Source organism: Podarcis cretensis (genome assembly GCF_951804945.1).
Source record: "Podarcis cretensis genome assembly, chromosome: 2".
In the NCBI taxonomy this organism is placed as follows: Eukaryota; Metazoa; Chordata; class Lepidosauria; order Squamata; family Lacertidae; genus Podarcis; species Podarcis cretensis.
The window spans coordinates 32,780,809-32,800,405 of record NC_137171.1 but is presented as its reverse complement, the minus strand read 5'-3'; the positions used below and the strand labels follow the sequence as shown (position 1 = coordinate 32,800,405).

General features: G+C 43.8%; 1 protein-coding gene across 1 annotated transcript in view; it reads left to right on the top strand.

Annotated features, from left to right (window-relative positions):
- The window catches only part of ABCC3 (ATP binding cassette subfamily C member 3), a 71,920-nt gene that overhangs the window by 11,408 nt on the left and 40,915 nt on the right, over positions 1-19,597 (top strand). The window contains exons 2-7 of the mRNA XM_079967367.1: positions 5,826-6,002; positions 9,147-9,272; positions 11,073-11,210; positions 13,115-13,240; positions 14,278-14,339; positions 17,340-17,471. Coding sequence (XP_079823493.1) covers positions 5,826-6,002; positions 9,147-9,272; positions 11,073-11,210; positions 13,115-13,240; positions 14,278-14,339; positions 17,340-17,471 — 761 coding nt within the window. The remainder of the gene's footprint in view (positions 1-5,825; positions 6,003-9,146; positions 9,273-11,072; positions 11,211-13,114; positions 13,241-14,277; positions 14,340-17,339; positions 17,472-19,597) is intronic.

Below are 19,597 nucleotides of genomic sequence, written 5' to 3'. Positions count from 1 at the left end.
AGGAGTAAGATGCTCAAGTATGTGGTGGCCTCTCAGCTCCAGGTTTTCCTAGATGAGGCATTTTATCTCTTTTAGCCCAGCTTCATGTTTGGTTGTGGGACTGAGACAGCCTTGGTCCCCCCTGGTGGATGATCTATGGCAGGGACTAGAATGTCAAGTCCATTCCTGCTGGTTATGCTGGACCTCTCAATGGCTTTCAGTACCATTTCTTGGAACATCTGGATGGAGTGGTTCTAAAGGGGCAGGGTCTTGTTCTGCTCCCAAACCTTCCTGGAAGGTGATGCTGGAAAATACCAGTTTGACCTAGGGCTATTGACCTATGGCACTCTTCCTGGTTCTGGCTTCTCCCCCATGCTGCTGAATATCTACATGAAACTATTGAGAGACATCATCAGGAGAAACAAAATAAAAAAATTCCTTCCAGTAGCACCTTAAAGACCAACTAAGTTAGTTCTTGGTATGAGCTTTCGTGTGCATGCACACTTCTTCAGATACACTGAAACAGAAGTCACCAGACCCTTCTATATAGTGAGAAGGTGGGGAGGGGTATTACTCAGAAGGGTGGTGGGATTGGGTGATTGGCAGATAGCTGTGATGAGCCTGTTGACGACTCTTAACGACTGCAATAGGTCTTACAGGAAAAAGCAAGGGGTGAGAAGGTGAAAAATGGCTTTGTCATGTATAATGAGATAAGAATCCAATGTCTTTGTTCAGACCAGGTCTCTCCATGGTTTTAAGTTTGGTAATAAGTTGCAATTCAGCAGCTTCTCTTTCCAGTCTCTGAGTAATACCCCTCCCCACCTTCTCACTATATAGAAGGGTCTGGTGACTTCTGTTTCAGTGTATCTGAAGAAGTGTGCATGCACACGAAAGCTCATACCAAGAACTAACTTAGTTGGTCTTTAAGATGCTACTGGAAGGATTTTTTTTATTTTGTTTTGACTATGGCAGACCAACACGGCTACCTATCTGTAATCATCAGGAGGAATAGTGTGTGGAGTCACCAGTATGTGGCTGACACCAATCTCTATTTCTTCATTCTCTCAAATTCCAAGGAGGTTGTTGAGATGCTGGACCATTGCTTAGGGACAGTAATGTGCTGGATGACAGCAAGCGAATTGGCACTTTATCCAAACAAGATAGAGATGGCAATAACTACTGATTTGGGGATAGAACTCCAATCTGTTTGAGATGGGATAGCAAACCCCTTCAAAACTCAGGTTCAGTTTGGGAGGGTGCTTTTGGATCTGACCTTGAACCTGGAATCCCAGGTGATGGGTGTGGCCAAGAGTGCTTTTGTCCAACTTAGTTGGTGGTGATTATTATCAACAATATATTATTGTTGACAAACACAGTCCAGTCAGAACAAACATACACAATTGCTAAGTGTCATCAGTTTTGTTAACAGCAGGGTTTTGCTTTTGTTTTAGGACATTAGTGACTAGTTTCCGTTGTCATTCATTTCCAAGTGAGGGAAGCTGAAGAGTATGAAGTGGGTATTTCAGTTTCCCCACAAGCACTTCCTTGTGCTTGGGGATTGAGTGCATGCTGCTATGCACTGGAAGCCTTTGCCACACGGTCTTCATGGGCTTCCAGTTCTGTGGTTGGGTGTGTGGGGGTTTCCAAAATAATAGGAAACACTGTGGCGTTAACTTCTTTTTTATGGTCCGAAGCATATATGTTCAAACTGGACATGTACCTATGTACGTCCTACGCACACACACACACACACACACACAGTATTTTAGAAAAGGCTGAGCTTGTTCTTACAGCAACCCAACTGTTCTTTACCACCCACCTCTGCCTTCAGTAAGTAAGGCTGTGACAATGCCATTTCAGGCATTAAGGTATAATGTTCTTATCTGTGACCTGGTTTTATTTGCGTGCACAAGTTTCTGAAGGAAATGAGTCAGGCGGTTGGCACTTAGAAATCAATGGAGCATGTGTGGGCAAAATAAGAATGAAGGGCAAACTGCCTTTTCAGGGTCTTGCTCCAAAATGTGTGAGCGCTTCCCAAAATTATTACCTAGCAGAGGTTTAGCATTGATTTTTAGGAATGCCAAGAGACTAATGTGTATAATTGACTCACAGGTGCGCACTAAGTGTGGTTAGCAGCTTGTTTACTGTGAAATGTCACTGCAAGCCTTGACTACTGCCCCACTGTTAAGAAAAAAAATCTTGCATTGCATTTTTGCCATGTTTCCACATTGCACACATCGTAAAATGTAATGTTTGGTGTTCTAAAGCACATGACTAAAATATGTGTGATATGTAATGTGTTGCAGGGATCTCCCAGTTGACCCTGGTTCCTAGTTGTATTTACAATATATGAAACATATGTGTTTTCCAGCACAGTATATGAAGCAGCCCTTAGTCTACTGGTATATTTTGCATTTCTCCTCTTCCTGCCCTTATTAGCTTAAATCAGGGGCATGCAGGAAGACTATTATTGAAATGCTTCCAAACAGGTCACTAAGCCCATCTTGCAGAAGTCCCGTGTGTGCATCTTTCAGCCAATTAAATGCATTCTGCAAAGGAGGTTTACTTAGGCTTCTCCCAACCCAATTGGGTGGTGCAGGGGGAAGATGGGGGAGAAGGCGCATTGTGCTAGTAAAAGTCATTGTGCTGGCTTCTGCTAATGAGACTAGTTAGTTGCATCCAACCCATAATGACAATATAATGGAGTATTAATAACCTTGATTATTGTGCAAATAACATAAACGCTGCGTAAATATCCCAACCATTAAGATAAAGAACAAATTGTGTGTATTTCTTGTCTTGTTTCTGAGTCGGCTCTCTTTTTGTTTAATGAAGTTGGTGATATGGTTTTCATCTAATTTAAACTTTATTTGTCCTCTTTTGGCTTAGTATTGTAGCAGAGTATCATTGATAGCTTTTAACAGTCACTTAAAAAAAAATATCCTTGTAACACACAAGTTCACTAACAGTGGACAACCCTGTTTTTCTTCTTGCACATATCCAGCTGAAATCAGGATGGTTAGTCATTTTTGATCTTCTTAATTATTCCAGGAATGTTAAGTATACAGGCTTGAGGAAAGGGAATTATCTCCCTCTCTTCCTCCTCCTCATGCACCTTCATTGAGACTTCCAAAGGCCGACTTGTAGTGAACCTGTGGCATTCCTGGTATGCCACTTCCTGTAGCGCAATTGCGAATCCTCCTGATGATAGAAATGGAGAGAATGGAAGGAGCCTACACCCTGTGCAATTAGTTCCACTTGGAAGTGCAAATGGCACTGTAAACAAGGGGTGTATCTAAAGCCTGTTCTGTTCCTGTTCCTTTCACCTTCACTGGAGGAGAGGGAAGTAAAGGAGGATTTATTTATGGTTATGAGAGAGTTAAGCTAGTAGGTTTTAAATTCACCCTCATTTGCAGAGCTGACTTCTCATAGTTCTCTCCCTCATAGTCAAGAGATGAGAGTCCTTACACCAGTGGTAGCCAATGTGGTGTGCCTCCAAATGTTGTGCATTGCAACTCCCATCATGTTTTTCCTTTGGCCACATTGGCTGGGGCAGAACAGAGATAGGAGTCCTATAATGCCACTCATCCACTATATTCACTGTCATGAGTCCCATGGAGATATCTTGCAGGCGCTGGATAAATCAGGAAGCAGGGTGGGAGGGGCTTGAAGAGATTCCCAAAGGGTTGGGAAGGTATTCATCCAGTACCCAGGAAGTCCTGGAGTTGATGCTGGAGGTGCAGTCAGAGTTCTGCGGGATGGGAGAAATGATAGAATAATAGAATTGTAGAGTTGGAAGAGACCCTAAGGGTCATCTAGTCCAACCCCCTGAAATGCACACCTCTTGTGGGAGTCTGTTCCACTGTCGAACTCTGTCAGAAAGTTCTTCCTGATGTTTAGTCAGAATCTCCTTTCTTGTAACTTGAAGCCATTGGTACCACCCTGAGCAGGAGAAAACAAGTTTGCTCCATCCTCCATGGGACAGCCCTTTAGATATTTAAGATGGCTATCATATCTCCTCAGTCTCCTCTTTTCCTGGCTAAACATCTGTTCCTCATAAGGCTTTGTTTCCAGACCTTTGATGACCTTGGTTGCCCTCCTCTGCACATGTTACAGCTTGTCAACATCCTTCTTGAATCGTGGCACCCAGAACTGGGCACTTTATTCCAGGTGTGGTCTGACCAAGGCAGAATAGAGCGGGACTATTGCTTCCCTTGAATCAAACAGGATGTTGGGGAGGAGGAATATGTAGCAAAACAGATTGGTCAGAGCAGAGGTTGCCTGAAAGGTCAGAATAGAGTTGCCAGGAGTGTCAGTATTTGGGAGCTCATAAGAGCTTTTTAATTATTTAATTGTCCAACCACAGTGTTTAGGTGTAACTAGCATATATATTCTCATTTCTAATTTAAGGGGTTGGGCAACATTGCCCAGGGTGCAAGAAAATCCACCCATGAGCAGATTGTAGCCAGTGGTTTCTAATAGGATTGGATTTAACTAGCATCAATTTAGCAGAAAGTTCTACCCCATTGTATTTTTTAAAAAATACATCATCTACATCAAGGCTGCAGGGATCTGTGGCCTTCCTGATGTTCTTGAAGTCCAAACCCCCAACAGCCCTAGCTAGCATGACTAATGGTCAGGGATTATGGAATTTGAAGTCCCAGCACCTGGAGGGCCACAGGTTCCTCGTTCCTGTTCTGTGTGATGGAGTCAGAGGAAGTTGACCTCATGATAGGGAGTTAGTACCATGAAAGGTCAGTGGGGTGGCTAGGGTGTCAGACCAGGCCAGATGGGACTGTGGTCCAAATCTGCACTCAGCACTGGAGCTCATGGGGCAGCCTTGGGTCATTCACTGTCTCCACCTAACCTACCTCATAGGGTTGTTATGAGGATAAAATGGAGAGTGGAAGAACCATGTGCATCTCCTCGAAGGGAAGGTCGGATAAAAGGTAAAGGTAAAGGTACCCCTGCCCGTACGGGCCAGTCTTGACAGACTCTGGGGTTGTGCGCCCATCTCACTTAAGAGGCCAGGGGCCAGCGCTGTCCGGAGACACTTCCGGGTCACGTGGCCAGCGTGACATCGCTGCTCTGGCGAGCCAGAGCCGCACACGGAAACACCGTTTACCTTCCCGCTGGTAAGCGGTCCCTATTTATCTACTTGCACCCGGAGGTGCTTTCGAACTGCTAGGTTGGCAGGCGCTGGGACCGAGCAGCGGGAGCGCACCCCGCCGCAGGGATTCGAACCGCCGACCTTTCGATCGGCAAGTCCTAGGCGCTGAGGCTTTAACCCACAGCGCCACCTGCGTCCCTTAATAAATGATGAAAATAAAATAAATGCCATAAGTTAGCATTATCTGAGGATCTTCATAGGTCTCCATCTCACTTGGATATCACAATACGCTCTGGGTGCTTAAGGAAGACCTTGAATAGTCTTCCACCCGGGCGAGAAAAAAATGTTTAAGGCACCCCCTCCCACCCCACAAGCTGGCTTCATATTATGGTACTTATTAAGTGGCAGAGGCAGTCAGCTGCACATGAGAGAGAGAGTGTGTGTATAACTAGTTCCACTTAGAGATATGAAAAGGCAGGAGGTTATCAGGTGTGTCAGGGCTGAGATGAAAGAGTGCATTGTGTTGCATTAGAGAATGTGGGCTGATATGGTGAATTGTTGCATTATGGTACAAGTAGGCTCAGAGGGCGTTAAGTGCTCGGATATTTGACTTTGCATTTCCTTCTGCGGGGGGGAGGGGGAACAGAGTCACTTGGCTCTTTGCTGGTTTGTGATAGAGGCTTGGAGCAGTCAATATCCCTGTTGTGTCCACTAATGCTTTCCCTATCCTTTCCAGGATCCCAACCTTACGCTGCACACTGACAGCCCAGACCTAACACCATGTTTCCAGATGACTGTTGTGGCGTGGGTCCCGTGCTTCTATCTTTGGTGCATCTTGCCCTTTTATCTCCTTTATCTAAAATGCAACAACCGAGGCTACATTGTACTGTCTGTGCTGAGCAGGTTTAAAACGGTAAGATGCGGTGCCCGTGCACACACACACACTGTCTGCAGATAAGGGCAGAGTTTTGTGCCTAATGAGAGAAAATGGCTAGGGGAAAAAACTTAATCATATGCCCTCCGTTCAGAATGTCAGAAATAACATGATTGTGATAATCTGCAAATTACCCTTGTACTGTCAGATAAATTTTTGAAGCATGGAATTTGGCTTTACGAAAAAGACAGGCTTACTGCTCTGATGCAGCCTTCCTCAAACTTGGGTCCCCTGATGTTCTTGAACTACAGCTCCCATCATCCCTAACCGCTAGCCATGCTGGCTAGGAATGATGGGAGTTGTAGTCCAACAACATCTAGGGACCCAAAGGTGAGGAATGCAGTTTTTGTGTGTGTGTTTTTTTAAAACAAAAGGAACATAAGAAGCTGCCTCATACCTATCAGACTCTTCGTCCCTCTAGATGGGTACTGTTGACGCAGGGTTTCAGGCAGGAGCATTTCCTACAGCTGCCAGGAATTGAACCTGCAAAGCATGTGCTCTACCACTGAGCTGCAGCCCTTTCAAAAGCATGAGCAGACCCTTCCAAAAGTTCTGGGTGGGGCTGGGAGAAAAAGGGGGAAGAGCTTCTGCCTCTTGCGTAGTTAGCTAGACTCCTTATTTTCTGAGTTCTGGTTTCCCAGACTCTGCACACTTACTAGTTCTTTAGACAGCCTTCCTCCTTTCACTCAACATTCCCATCCGTAAGCAGGTCATGTAGTGAGGTGGAAACACCCTCCCAAGCTGGTATCACTGGTACTTACCTGGATGGGGCAGCATGGCAGCAAAGTCAGGGCTGCACACATATACCAGTGGGAGCACTGCATTGGCAGCAGTGCTTCCCTCCCCACTGCACTCTCACTGATCTGACCTTGCTGCCACTGCCTAACCCCATCCAGGGAAGCAGCAGCAATGCTGGTGTTGGAAGGGTAGCTCTGCTGCACCGCACACTCTGCTACTGCCTTTCATCACTCTGTGCAGCTATCCGTTTTTGCTGCTAAAGATCTTTTCCCACTTTTGGAAGCAATCGTTTGGATGATTAAGTGACAGGCATGCATTTTTAATTGGATTTTAATCTCAGCTATCCTCTGGGGGGTGGGGGTGGAGAGAGAGTTCTGTTTTGGTGGCATTGTTGCTAATAATTAAGAAAATCTCTTGACCCAGGTGTTACTTTTGTTTCCTGCTGGGTTTCACGTGATTTGACAGGGTTATAAATTCAAGAGAAGGAGGAATCTATTCAGTTTATAAATGGATGCGGCCCATCACTTATTGAAGTCAACAGCCAAATCTCTGTAGATTTTTAAAGCTGTACTGAAACAACGTGCTTCCAGCTCACAGCAAATTTAACATCTCATGACTTCCCTTAAGCAATCCACAAAGAGCACCACCTGACCATGTTGATTTTTAGCAGGTGATATTTGAACATTGTGAACACATGAAAACGCTGTGCTTTGGATGTGCCCTTCAACTCAAGAGAATAAAAGTATACAGCCCTCCAAGAAGTGGCAACAATTAAAAGAAATTCATGAAATGATGGGTTGTTACAAAGATTTAACCTCACTGCCATTTGCCACTTCTAAACAAATGCTCTGGTACCAAAGCCAGGATATGTGCTAAGCTCCTAAGCCAGCAGAGGATTTAAAGTTCATAGTGTGATGTACGTTTGCGAGGGGGAGAGTTTGGCCTTTCGTTGTCACAAGCAATACCGAGCACTGGCACCCTGACTGTGTAGCTTCCTTCCCTTGTGTTGGAGGGGCACATCCAGAGTGAATGGCAGCACAAATAGTTTCCTTCGTACTTCAAGCAGATGGAACTTCACATCACTGTCATTGATATGGGACTTGCAAAAATATTGCGCAAAATGTTCAATAGCAAACCATCTGCCCTGTCATTTTCCTGGTGCAGGCATGTCCCCAGTCATTGCTCACATGTCTGGAAATGTACATGTAGTTGCCTCTGCATGGGATATTGGTACTCTAAGACAAGCTTGTGAATAGCCAATTGCCAGCAGGCTGTGTCAAGTACAAATCACCTCTGGCTGAGCAGCCAGAAAGCATATGCTTGCAAACTGAAATAAAAACCTGTGCAGTTTTTTTCTGCACTTAGGCAGGAAGAAGCAAATATAAGATGGGGGACATCTAGATTGCCAGTAGTACATGTGAAAAGGATCTAGGGGTCTTAGTGGACCACAAGCTTAACTTGAGTCAAAAGTGAGATACAGCAGCAAAAAAAAAGCTAATGCTATTCTAAGCTGCATTAACAAAAGTATAGTGGCCAGATCAAGGGAAGTAATAGTCCCATTCTATTCTGCCTTGGTTAGACCACATCTGGAATACTGTGTCCATTTCTGGGCACCACGATTTAAGGAGGATGGTGACAAGCTGGAACCTGTGCAGAGGAGGGAAACCAAGGTGATCAAGGGTCTGGAAACCAAGTCTGGTAGTTGTTGTTCTCTTTGACATCTGGTGGGAGGGCGTTCTACAGGGTGGGTGCCACTACCGAGAAGGCCCTCTGTCTGGTTCCCTGTAACTTGGCTTCTCGCAGCGAGGAAACCACCAGAAGGCCCTCGGCGCTGGACTTCAGTGTCTGGGCTGAACAATGGGGGGGCGGGGGAGACGCTCCTTCAGGTATACTGGACCGAGGCCATTTAGGGCTTTAAAGGTCAGCACCAACACTTTGAAATGTGCCCGGAAACGTACTTCCAAGTTACAAGAAAAGAGATTCCAACTAAACACCAATAAGAACTTTCTGGCAGTTATTCGACTGTGGAACAGACTCCCATGAGAGGTGGTGAAGTCTCCTTCACTGGAGGTTTTTAAGCAGAGGTTGAATGGCCATCTGTCATGGGTGCTTCAGTTGAGCTTCCTGCATTGTAGGGGGTTGGACTAGATGGCCCTTGGGGATCTCTTCCAACTCTATAATTCTTTCTCCTCTTCAGGCCATCAGTATTGTACAAACAACTGCCATGTGTAGGTGTGGGCAGGCAGGGACTAGTAATTTTTATGGCTAACGTGCAAGGCTGCTTTCAGAATATGCTGCAGTATAAATGCTCTTTGAATACATACATTGACTGAATACATTGCTACTCTTGCAGATGAATTTATTTTCTCTCTCTCTCTTTTGAAGGTCTTTGCTTTTGTTCTTTGGTGTGTTTGCTGGGCCAATCTCTTCTACGCTTTCCATGGAATTGTTCAGAGCAGAACCCCAGCACCTGTATATTTTGTTACACCCTTACTTGTTGGCATCACAATGGTCAGTATTCCTTTCTGTTGATGTTATTGATTGCATGGGGGTCAATGTTGATGCTGAAACGTGATGTGAATTAATTTTCTTAGATGAGGCATGGCTGCCTCTTAGAATCCCAGAGATGGCTGTGGAATTGACTCTTCAGTTATCAGCAGCAAATTTAGTGGAGAGGATGATGGCAATTATTATGGGAAAACATACGAACCTGCCTTATACTGAACCAGGCCATTTGTCCCTCTAGCTTAGTACTGTCTACACTGACTGGCAACAACTCTCCAGAGTTTCAGAAAGGAGTCTTTTCCAGCCTTATCTTGAGGCATCTGAGGTTGAACCAGGGACCTTCTGCATTCAAAGCGATTTCTCTGTCACTGAGCTAAGGCCTTGCCATAGAGGAGGCAGACAGAACTTTGACAGAAGGTAGAAGATGTGCGTTGCAAATTGCTTTTGCCATTCTTCATCCTCTTATTTATCTGTGGAGTCCTCAGGGCTACTGTTACATGACAATATGTCATATTATCTTGGATTGTCCAAGATCAGCAGTTCTGAAACAGCAGCCAAATTCTGAAGAAAATAATGCTTTGGATGATAATAAGAAGCAATCATATCCTTAAAGGGTATAATTTTTCCATCTAGTTAATACTGTCTATTTCTCTTCACGTTTTAAAAGTCAGCATTGGAGAATTCTGCATATAAGCAAAGGAGGAAGGGACATTTTTACTGTTCTGCACTGCACAAAGTTTTTCCTTGCCTTTGTGGCAAGAAAGCAAATAATATTTTCAGTGAGCCTCTATAAAATCTAAAGGTTGTATGATGGAAACAAACATGAAAACACAAATGTGGGATATCTGAGTTAAAAGGCAATAGTCATGTCTTCCTGGATGAGAAAAAAACAAGCTGTTTCCTTATTTTTATATATAAACAGTAATTATGCTGTTATCTAGTTCTAAAGCAAAGCGCTTTTTCTTTTGGTGGGGAGAGGGAACGGAACTATGGCCATATTCATGCCATACATTTAAAGCACTATTATGCCACTTTAAACAGTCATTGCTTCCACCAAGGATTCCTGGGAACTGTAGTTCATTAAGGATGGTGAGAGTTGTTAGGACAGCCCTATTCTTTTCACAGAGCTACAGTTTTCAGAATGGTTTAACAGTCAATCCCCCTTCACAGAGGACTCTGGAAATTGTAGCTCTGTGAAAGGAATAGAGGCCACCAATCAACTCTCAGCATCCTTATTCTTTGAGTGTTTAAAGTGGTACCGTAGTGCTTTTAGTGAATGGTGTGCATGAGACCAATGGAAGCGGAAGAACAAACAAACCAACAGCAGTATTTCAGATCCAGGCTTTTAAACCAAGCTAAGAGATAAGGGGGACGCAGGTGGCGCTGTGGGTTAAAGCCTCAGCGCCTAGGGCTTGCCGATCGAAAGGTTGGCGGTTCGGATCCCTGCGGCGGGGTGCGCTCCCGCTGCTCGGTCCCAGCGCCTGCCAACCTAGCAGTTTGAAAGCACCTCCGGGTGCAAGTAGATAAATAGGGACCGCTTACCAGTGGGAAGGTAAACGGCGTTTCCGTGTGCGGCTCTGGCTCTGGCTCTGGCTCTGGCCAGAGCAGCTATGTCACGCTGGCCACGTGACCCGGAAGTGTCTCCGGACAGCGCTGGCCCCTGGCCTCTTAAGTGAGATGGGCGCACAACCCCAGAGTCTGTCCCCGTACAGGCAGGGGTACCTTTACCTTTACCTTTAAGAGATAAGGAGGCATTCATTCATTCACAGCTGTAATCCATGTGTTCCACCTTTACTTTCTCTGCAGCTGTTAGCCATGTTGCTCATCCAGTATGAGAGGCTTCATGGAGTTCAGTCCTCAGGAGTTCTCATCATCTTCTGGTTCTTGTGTGTGCTGTGTGCTGTGAGCCCTTTACGGTCCAAGATAATTGGTACTGCAGCTCAGGTAAATGGGATGTGTCTATGTTATTCGGGATGTATACATTTATGACATGTTTTCCCAAAATTAGTATTTAGGGAGGGAGATAGCATGGCACTCTGTGGGGAGAGGTAGATCTAATGGGAGTTAAGGGTGGAGCAGCTTGTGTTACTTTCTGCTGCCTACCTCTTCCAAAACACCAAGACTGGGACATTCACAGGGTGCTAAAGGCAAGCTAATGGACTGTTAATGTGAGTGGAGGCTATGGGGACACTGCACTGCAGAGAGGAGTGTTTCCTCTTCTCAAAGAAAAGGAAGGAAAGTCAAGCTCCTCTGTAAAGGCAGGAAGATAGGGAGGTCTCATGTCTTATGTGTCTTTGAAAGGAGATACTGGAATGAAAACCAGTGTGTTCAGATTTTATTTCTGTGTTTATTTCTTTAGTGACCTATACCCCACTTTTCCTTACAAAGTGAACTCAAAGCAGCTCACTTAATGAAAAACAATGCAACGCATTAAATAAATACAATATCATCACCGCCACCAAAATCAAACACCACAAACAAAACAGCATCAATCATTTGAGGTAACGAAGCTAGAGCAACAAAATTTAGGGAAGTTAATCTTCTAAAAGCCTTCTGAAACAGCCGTGTTTTGGCCAACTGCCTGGAATAATAAAGTATCAAAGCCTGGCAAACCTCCCTAAGGAAGGCATTCCATAAAGTGGGTTTAACTGCTAAAATGGGCATGGTCTTAGTGGCTGTCTGCCATATCTCATTCAGCAGTGCCACTTGGAACAAGGCCTCAGACGTTGAATGAAGCATGCAGGATGGAACATAATGGGAGAAGGCAGTACTTAAGGAATCCAAGTCCCAAGCCATTTAGGTCTTTAACGATCAAAATCAGCACCTTGCATTTTGTCCAGCAGTGAATCAGAAAATAGTTCAAATCCAACAAGGTGGGAGTCATATATCTAGAATGTCTATGACAACCTTCACCACTCTACTGTCCTCCAAATGTTTGGACTACAGCATCTGTCAACCCCCTGCCCCTCTCTGGCTGGGGCTGATGGGAGCTGTAGTCTTAAGGGTGCCTGCAGACGTGGCAGAATATTACATTAGTTTTCCTGATTTTAATGTTGGCACTCCTGTCCCATTTACTATTGTTCCTTTCACCTGTTGTGTTAGGGAGCTGTGACTTTTTGACTAATATACTGGCATGTCGTGTTAAATTTCATTCACACCAGTGGCCATGGTGTGACACCGTGAATGTCATTGGACAATGTTGCTGCTCCCCCACCTTTTCCAAACGTCAAACAATCAACTGGTTGATGGGTGCTTGGGAAAAATTGGGCAAGGGGCTTTGCAAACCCCACGCTTGGCACCTGGGAAGCACTTGACATCAGGTGCAGGGCAGGTGACCATGGCTTGGATGAAATGGCCTTGCAGGCCAAATGGGGAGGCCTTGAGGCTCAGATTTCTAGCCCAGAAGGCAAGATCCTCCATACTTCATCACAAAGGAAGAGGGTGGGGATTGCAGTTGATTCCAGTGGGAAACAGCTAAGGCACCAGAGCAAGACTTATTATCACACAAGATCCTAAATAGTTTTATTAGGCTTTGCACTTAATAGTCACCTGAAATATTAAATATTTGTTTTTAATAAAAATATTTTATTACTCTAATGGTCTTTTCCCTCATCAATGTCCTAGGGAGACAGCGTCAGTGTTTCACCCCATGAGTTGATTAAATAATGTGTTTTTTTCCCTCAAGGGGTGCATATACATACAGTACTATATTTGTCTGTTGTTTTACCCAAGTTCTCCTTTGACCTCATTAACTTTTCCCCTCTCATTAACCATTTAACCTTTCCCTGTGCCTTTAGTGAAGAACACTTTCCTTGTGTATTGACTCAAATTTTTGTGTCTCTCCCTAGAACCCGATGGAAGACAGATTTCGGATTATCACATTTTATCTATACTTGGCACTGATCCTTGTAGAGTTGGTTCTTTCGTGTTTTAAAGAAAAGCCTCCATTTTTCTCTCCGGTTAATTTAGACCCTGTAAGTAAGTCCTTCTTACAGTGACTGCCTTCCATAGTTTCTCATGAGCTGTGATCAGCAACCAAGCTAATTTAAGAATGTGTGTCCACATCCTCTGATTTTCCTGGAAGGTGTCTTGGAACAAACCAGGTGTACCCTACATCTCACCTTAAGTTTCTCTGATTAGGGTTCTGCCTCTGGACTATATGTTTAAGGAAAGTATTTACCTTAGACATCAACAACTGTAGGCTGCATGTACCAAATCCAGCCCCATAACGACCTGCTCCCTATCCACAACCCAGAAGCAGGCATGGTGTGAGTTTGGACTCCTGGTAGCCTATTTTGAAGATGCCATGTGTCAGAAGGCTGTACTTAATGAGGTGCTAATTTATGTGTGATGTTCTTTGCTAAAAGGGCATTGTGGAGGGAGAGGGCAGAAATTGGGACAGCAGCCTGGTGAAGTAGTTGATTTTTGGTGGTGGTGGGATTTTGGGATGTTTGTCCCTTTGTGTGACAATTAGTAGCTGGCTGTGTGCGAAAGAATGGCCCAATCGTACCTTATTTTCATATGGCCTGGAAGCTGACTGTGGATTCTGCAGTAAGAGAAAAGCTTTCCCTTCCATTCTGCCACAACCTAGTCTTAATAAAGTCTGCTGGCAGCAGGACAGAGAGGCTTTCTTTTGTCTTGCCTCGTGTCTTCTCCCCCCCCCCTCCACCCCCGCCTGGCTGCTCCATCAAGAAGGTTCCCCTGTGTTTGCTATCTGGTAATAGCTAAAACACACATCCACTCCTTGCTTTTATGTCTGCTATTAGCAGGATTTGTTGAGATCAGATTGTGAAATCCAGCCATAGCCCTTCAAACACTACTCAGAGCTGGGGGAAGGTGGTGGGGAGCAGGAAATTGGCAGGAGTTCCAGCACATCCTTAATATATATATCCCATGATATATCTCCAAATGATTTTGAATGCATGGTAGTCTTTGGCTACAAAAGCTTTGGCTAAAATATTGGATTTAAAAAAAACAAAAACAAATTCATGTCTTCAACTTTTTATTGTAGAATCCTTGTCCAGAGTTAAATTCTGGTTTCCTTTCGAAGATCACATTTTGGTGGTTTACAAGGTAAGCATTACTGAGCTCTCGTTGATATCCTCTATTTTGCTGAAAGCAATATTGAAGTGGCATCCGTACAAGAGATTCTCCTCGTGCTCTTGGTTGCCTAGCTACATTCCTATACAATACAGCATTCATTCATGCTCTTCCCTCTACCCCAGACCGAGATGTTTTGTGCTTATTAGAGTAGAGGTTAACAAAAGTACTCAGAACAAATTCCTGAGCTTTAGAAGTATATTTACTTCTAAATATATTTCGTTTGCACAATGGGCTGGTTGGTGGATCTTAGGATTCTGGCAGAAAACGAAGTACTGTAGTTGCAGCAAGCCTCAAGTCTGCCCATCCCTGGTGTAGATCACCTTTCAGAACTGAGGTGCAGGAAGTGTGAGACAGCAGCTAAGTTCACAGATGGGAAACTGGAGTGCTGTGTGCTTAATTCCAGGTTGGGAAATGCTGGCTAACACTGTGAACTTGCACAGTGATGTTTGAATTGGCAATTAAGATTCAGGTTTCATTTCCTGTTGGAATCGTATTTTATAGGGTGTTTTTTATTATTCTTACTGTGCAGCAGGAAAAGAAACTTGAGTCTCGTGTGTAACATGATGAAACAAATCTTTGTCAACCTTCAACTCTCCAAAAAATGTCTTTTTTTAAAAGGGGAGGGGAAGTTGCATTTTCCCCCTCTCCAAAGAGGGAGATTAGTTTAATAAGCCATACTTTGTGCAAGGTTGAAGAGGGTTATTTTGCAATTCAGGGAAAAAAATCTAAGCTTTTATCTTCAAGGTTCTCTTTGCAATTAGAAGACAACAATAGTTGTTGTTAAAAAAAAACAGGGCTGAGAATAGAGTTCTGAGAGGCAATTTGCACATTTTCATTCATAAGTCTATTCCATCTGATTTCCACATTAATCTGTGATTTAAAAAAGAAAAAAAAACTGAACAAAAATTGTATTTGAATACAGGTGACTCTCAACTTATGTGGAGGTTACGTTCCAGGGATAGCGTTTAAAGGCAAAAGTGTATCATCAAAACACATTGGTGGATGGGATGGCGAAAGTCTTTCACCCCAGAAACCCACCCACTTTCTGTCCCTTTAAAAACAAAACAAAAGTCAAGCGTGTTTACTGTATGGGCTGAGTAATAAAGTCTGGGCTACAAAAGAAAGAAACAAAAATGAAAGTTATTGCCATAGTAAAGTAAAGTATATTGGTGTCATTGGTTTGTCAAGTGTAGTTCCAGATGTGCCACGCCTGTGATGATGGCTGCTTTTTAAAGCCAAAAACCATTTTATATAAGTGCAAAATCTTAATGATAATTACTTTCCAGTCTGTGTATTAATTCAGGAGATGCATATTAGGTCGGCTCACTTTTAAAAAGGCAGACCAAATTGAATTCTCCCTAGTTCTGAACCTAGCAGCCTATTCATTGTGCCACATCGACCCGTAGAGATTCCCACTTAGAAACTGAATAAAAGACTTTCCACCTAGCAACAGGAGGCTCAGCTGCCTCCTTTGCTGCAAATGGCAAATGCATGGATGAAAAACTAAGGCCTCAAGGAAAATAGTTAATATCCGGAGACTTCCAAGCGTTAGCAATTCTGTTGGATAGTAGTTTGATGTCAACTTAAAATGCCACTTTCCTACCAAGATTTAAATCATTTTGTCCTAGTTTTTCCACTTAAAGAGAGATGGGTGAACTTGTAGCATTTGTAGTCAGTTCCCAAATTCAGTTGAGTTTCTGCAGGAGGACAAGAGGTCAACAGAGAGCTATTTAACATCCCTGACAGCAGCAGTTACATTGACGTCAGTAGTGATCTTGTTGCCATGTGGGAAAAGCAGGAGCGGGGAGCCAGGAAAAAAAATGCATTTAAGGTTGGCTACGGTCAAGGTTCAACCACTAAACTCCTTTATGTTTGTGGATATCATCACTGTAATAAATGAAAGTATGTGAACAGAGTTGTATGTGAACAGAACCTCTTGTTTGCCAATACTTTGGTAATGTATTATGCCAAAGATTAGACAGGATTTTGAGGGTGCCCAAGGTGATGGCAAAGCACAGCAGACATTTATGGTGGGATAATACTGGAGGCATCAAGGAAGTGCTAAAAAGTGTGGTGGAGTTGAAGTTCTGGTACCAGACATACAATATTTGCATGGTGAAACTGCTTTGAAAATGTGCTCACCTCATCTTGTGCACTTACCATCTTTACTCCCAGATTGAACTCAGGGAAAACCTTGTGTTTTGGTTTGAATCAGAAAACCAAAGCACAGCACTGACTGGCTAGTGTTTGTGTCAATCATGAAGCAAAATCCCTCCTTTTGGTGCTGATTAGTTATGCCTTGTGACAGCCACAATGCCACCTCCTCTGCTTCTCAGAGCACTTTTAAAGGGCGTTGAGCAAAATTACAAGCAAGGTGTTGGTGTGGATGGGGGTGGGCAAACTGGGCAAACTGCCTGCTTGAAGGATTGTGGAGGAGGGCAGGACGCTGGTCCATCCAGAGGCTATATGTGTGTCATTACTGAGGTGAACATTGGAGAGTGGATGGGAAGCACAGCTCACCCCTTAGTAGAAAAACTTGGTCTTACTCATCTTTGATCACTCCTTTGTACTTGACTTGCAGTCAGACCAAAAATTCATTTTATGTTAAACACATGGCCATTGCTGCAAACAGCAAATATGTATTTATTTCCCACCTCCCTACCTGTTACTTCCAGAACAATTTACCTGTATCCACAACATTGCACATGTCCCCTGTCCCCACCCCACTGATAGCAGCATGTGATATGGAGCAGGGAAATGTACAACAGCTTCTGCCATCCAGTAGCTGGGTAAGTTGTCCTGGATGCCTAGTGTAGAAGGAGGAGGAATTAAATGTGTTTGTACTCACATGCACTGCCTGTAGAGGTCTTTGCACATTACGCGTAACACTGCAGTACTCTCTTGAGAAAGTTTGAATTGTGTGTCCAAACTGATTACCAACGTCCTTTTTTGTTTTTTGTAACAATACAGTATGGCAATCCAGGGATATAAGAAGCCTCTTGAAGATAAAGATTTATGGTCTCTGAATGCGGATGATAAATCTGAACTGATAGTACAGAAGCTGCAGAAAGAGTGGGATAAACAAAATAAAGAAGTGCAACAGTAAGTCACTCTTAGGCTCCCTTTTGTGCATAAACGCTTGCTTTTTAACTGTGCTTTAGAAAATAACCAAAATTGTGTGCCATCGTAATGTGTCCAAAATAAAAATAAAAATATTGCAGCCTACATAAATGATAACTGTGTAAAATGCATAATTAAGCTAATGTGCATATGTTAAGCTAATGTGCATGTGTTTGCTTGTTTTGCATAATTTGTTAGGCTTTTGCTAATCAAAGGATGAGGCAAGGATCCTCAAGGCACTGGAACTGTATCTCAGAACAACCAGTAATCAACCCCCATTCTAGTGTCACATTTTACTTGCATTTTCTATCACACTTTCAAGATTATCTTAATAATAATAAAAACTATAACTTTTCTGTGGGGGAGGGGTGAGGAAAAAAGTGTGTCCAGGCCCCCAGGACCTTGTGTGGGAGCTGGAGTTGAGCAAATGAGCTGGACAGTAGGGAGCTGTTGACCCAGCAAGAGATTAGAGGAGAACTGGAAGGGATGATGATGATGATGATGAAGACGACAACAACGACTTTTATTTATATCCTGCGCTCCCTGGCCGAAGTTGGGCTCAGGGCGGCTAACATCAGATATATACAGTAACATTAGTATAAAATCTAACAATAATTAAATTACCTCCTAAAAACAGGTCAATATCCTTGTTGCCAGCTTCCTCCCTCTTCCTCTTCCTCTTCCTCTTCCTCTTCCTCTGCTGGGTGATTGTTTACAGTGGAATCTCCCTTTTCTGGAGTGGACCCTTGTTCATTCCTGTGCCAGCTCCAGATTTCCCATTGGATCTGCTGCTGCTTTTGCTCTTGAGACCCAGGTAGTGACGATGGAGAACTGGGGATGAAGATGCGGCTTGGGATGCGGTCGGAGGGGTTATCAGGCTGCCTTGGGACTAATGTGGATTCTTCCAGCTCCTTAGTTATGCTGCTGTTCCCCACAAGGTGTTCCATGTCTCTTTCTCAGAAGACATATCTCACTGGCTCTGGGTTGTGTGGGATCCCTTTGGAAAGCTGAGATTCTCAGAACAAACCCATACTTGCATGGAATGGTTGTGGAATACCCACCACCATGTTCATGTGGCTTTTTGGAGAGGGTTAGGGTTTGCGTTAACATTATCCGTCTAATGCATTAAAAAGAGAATTAAATTACTGAAGCTAAATGCATAAGAACTGGACATACATACAGGTGAAACTCAGAAAATTAGAATATTGTGGAAAAGTTCATTTATTTCAGTAATGCAACTTAAAAGGTGAAACTAATATATGAGATAGACTCATGACATGCAAAGCGAGATATGTCAAGCCTTTATTTGTTATAATTGTGATGTTTATGGCGTACACCTGATGAAAACCCCAAATTAACAATCTCAGAAAATTAGAATATTAAATGAAATCAGCGAAACAAGGACTGCAAATAGAGCAATATTGGACCTCTGAGAAGTAGAAGCATGCACATGTACTCAGTACTTGCTTTGGGCCCCTTTTGCATCAATTACTGCCTCAATGCGGCGTGGCATGGATGCTATCATCTTATGGCACTGCTGAGGTGTTATGGAAGACCAGGAAGCTTCAATAGCAGCCTTCAGCTCTTCTACATTGCTCAGTCTCATGTCTCTCATCTTTCTCTTGGCAATGCTCTATAGATTCTCTATGGGGTTCAGGTCAGGTGGGTTTGCTGGCCAATCAAGCACAGTAATCCCATGGGCATTGAACCAGGTTTTGATACTTTTGGCAGTGTAGGCAGGTGACAAAGTCCTACTGGAAAATGAAATCAGCATCCCCATAAAGCTCATCTGCGGAAGGAAGCATGAAGTGCTCCAAAATCTCCTGGTAGACGGCTACATTGACCCTGGACTTAATGAAGCACAGTGGACCAACACCAGCTGATGACATGGCTCCCACAATCTCTTTTCTTATGAGAGCAGCTTTTGCATCTCACTTGGAAACGAAGGACCCAGAGTCTGGAGGAAGAATGGGGAGGCACACAATGCCAGATGCTTGAAGTCCAATGTGAAGTTTCCACAGTCTGTGTTGATTTGGGGAGCCATGTCATCAGCTGGTGTTGGTCCACTGTGCTAGTGTTAGAGGCTGTACTAGAGGCTGCTAGTGTTA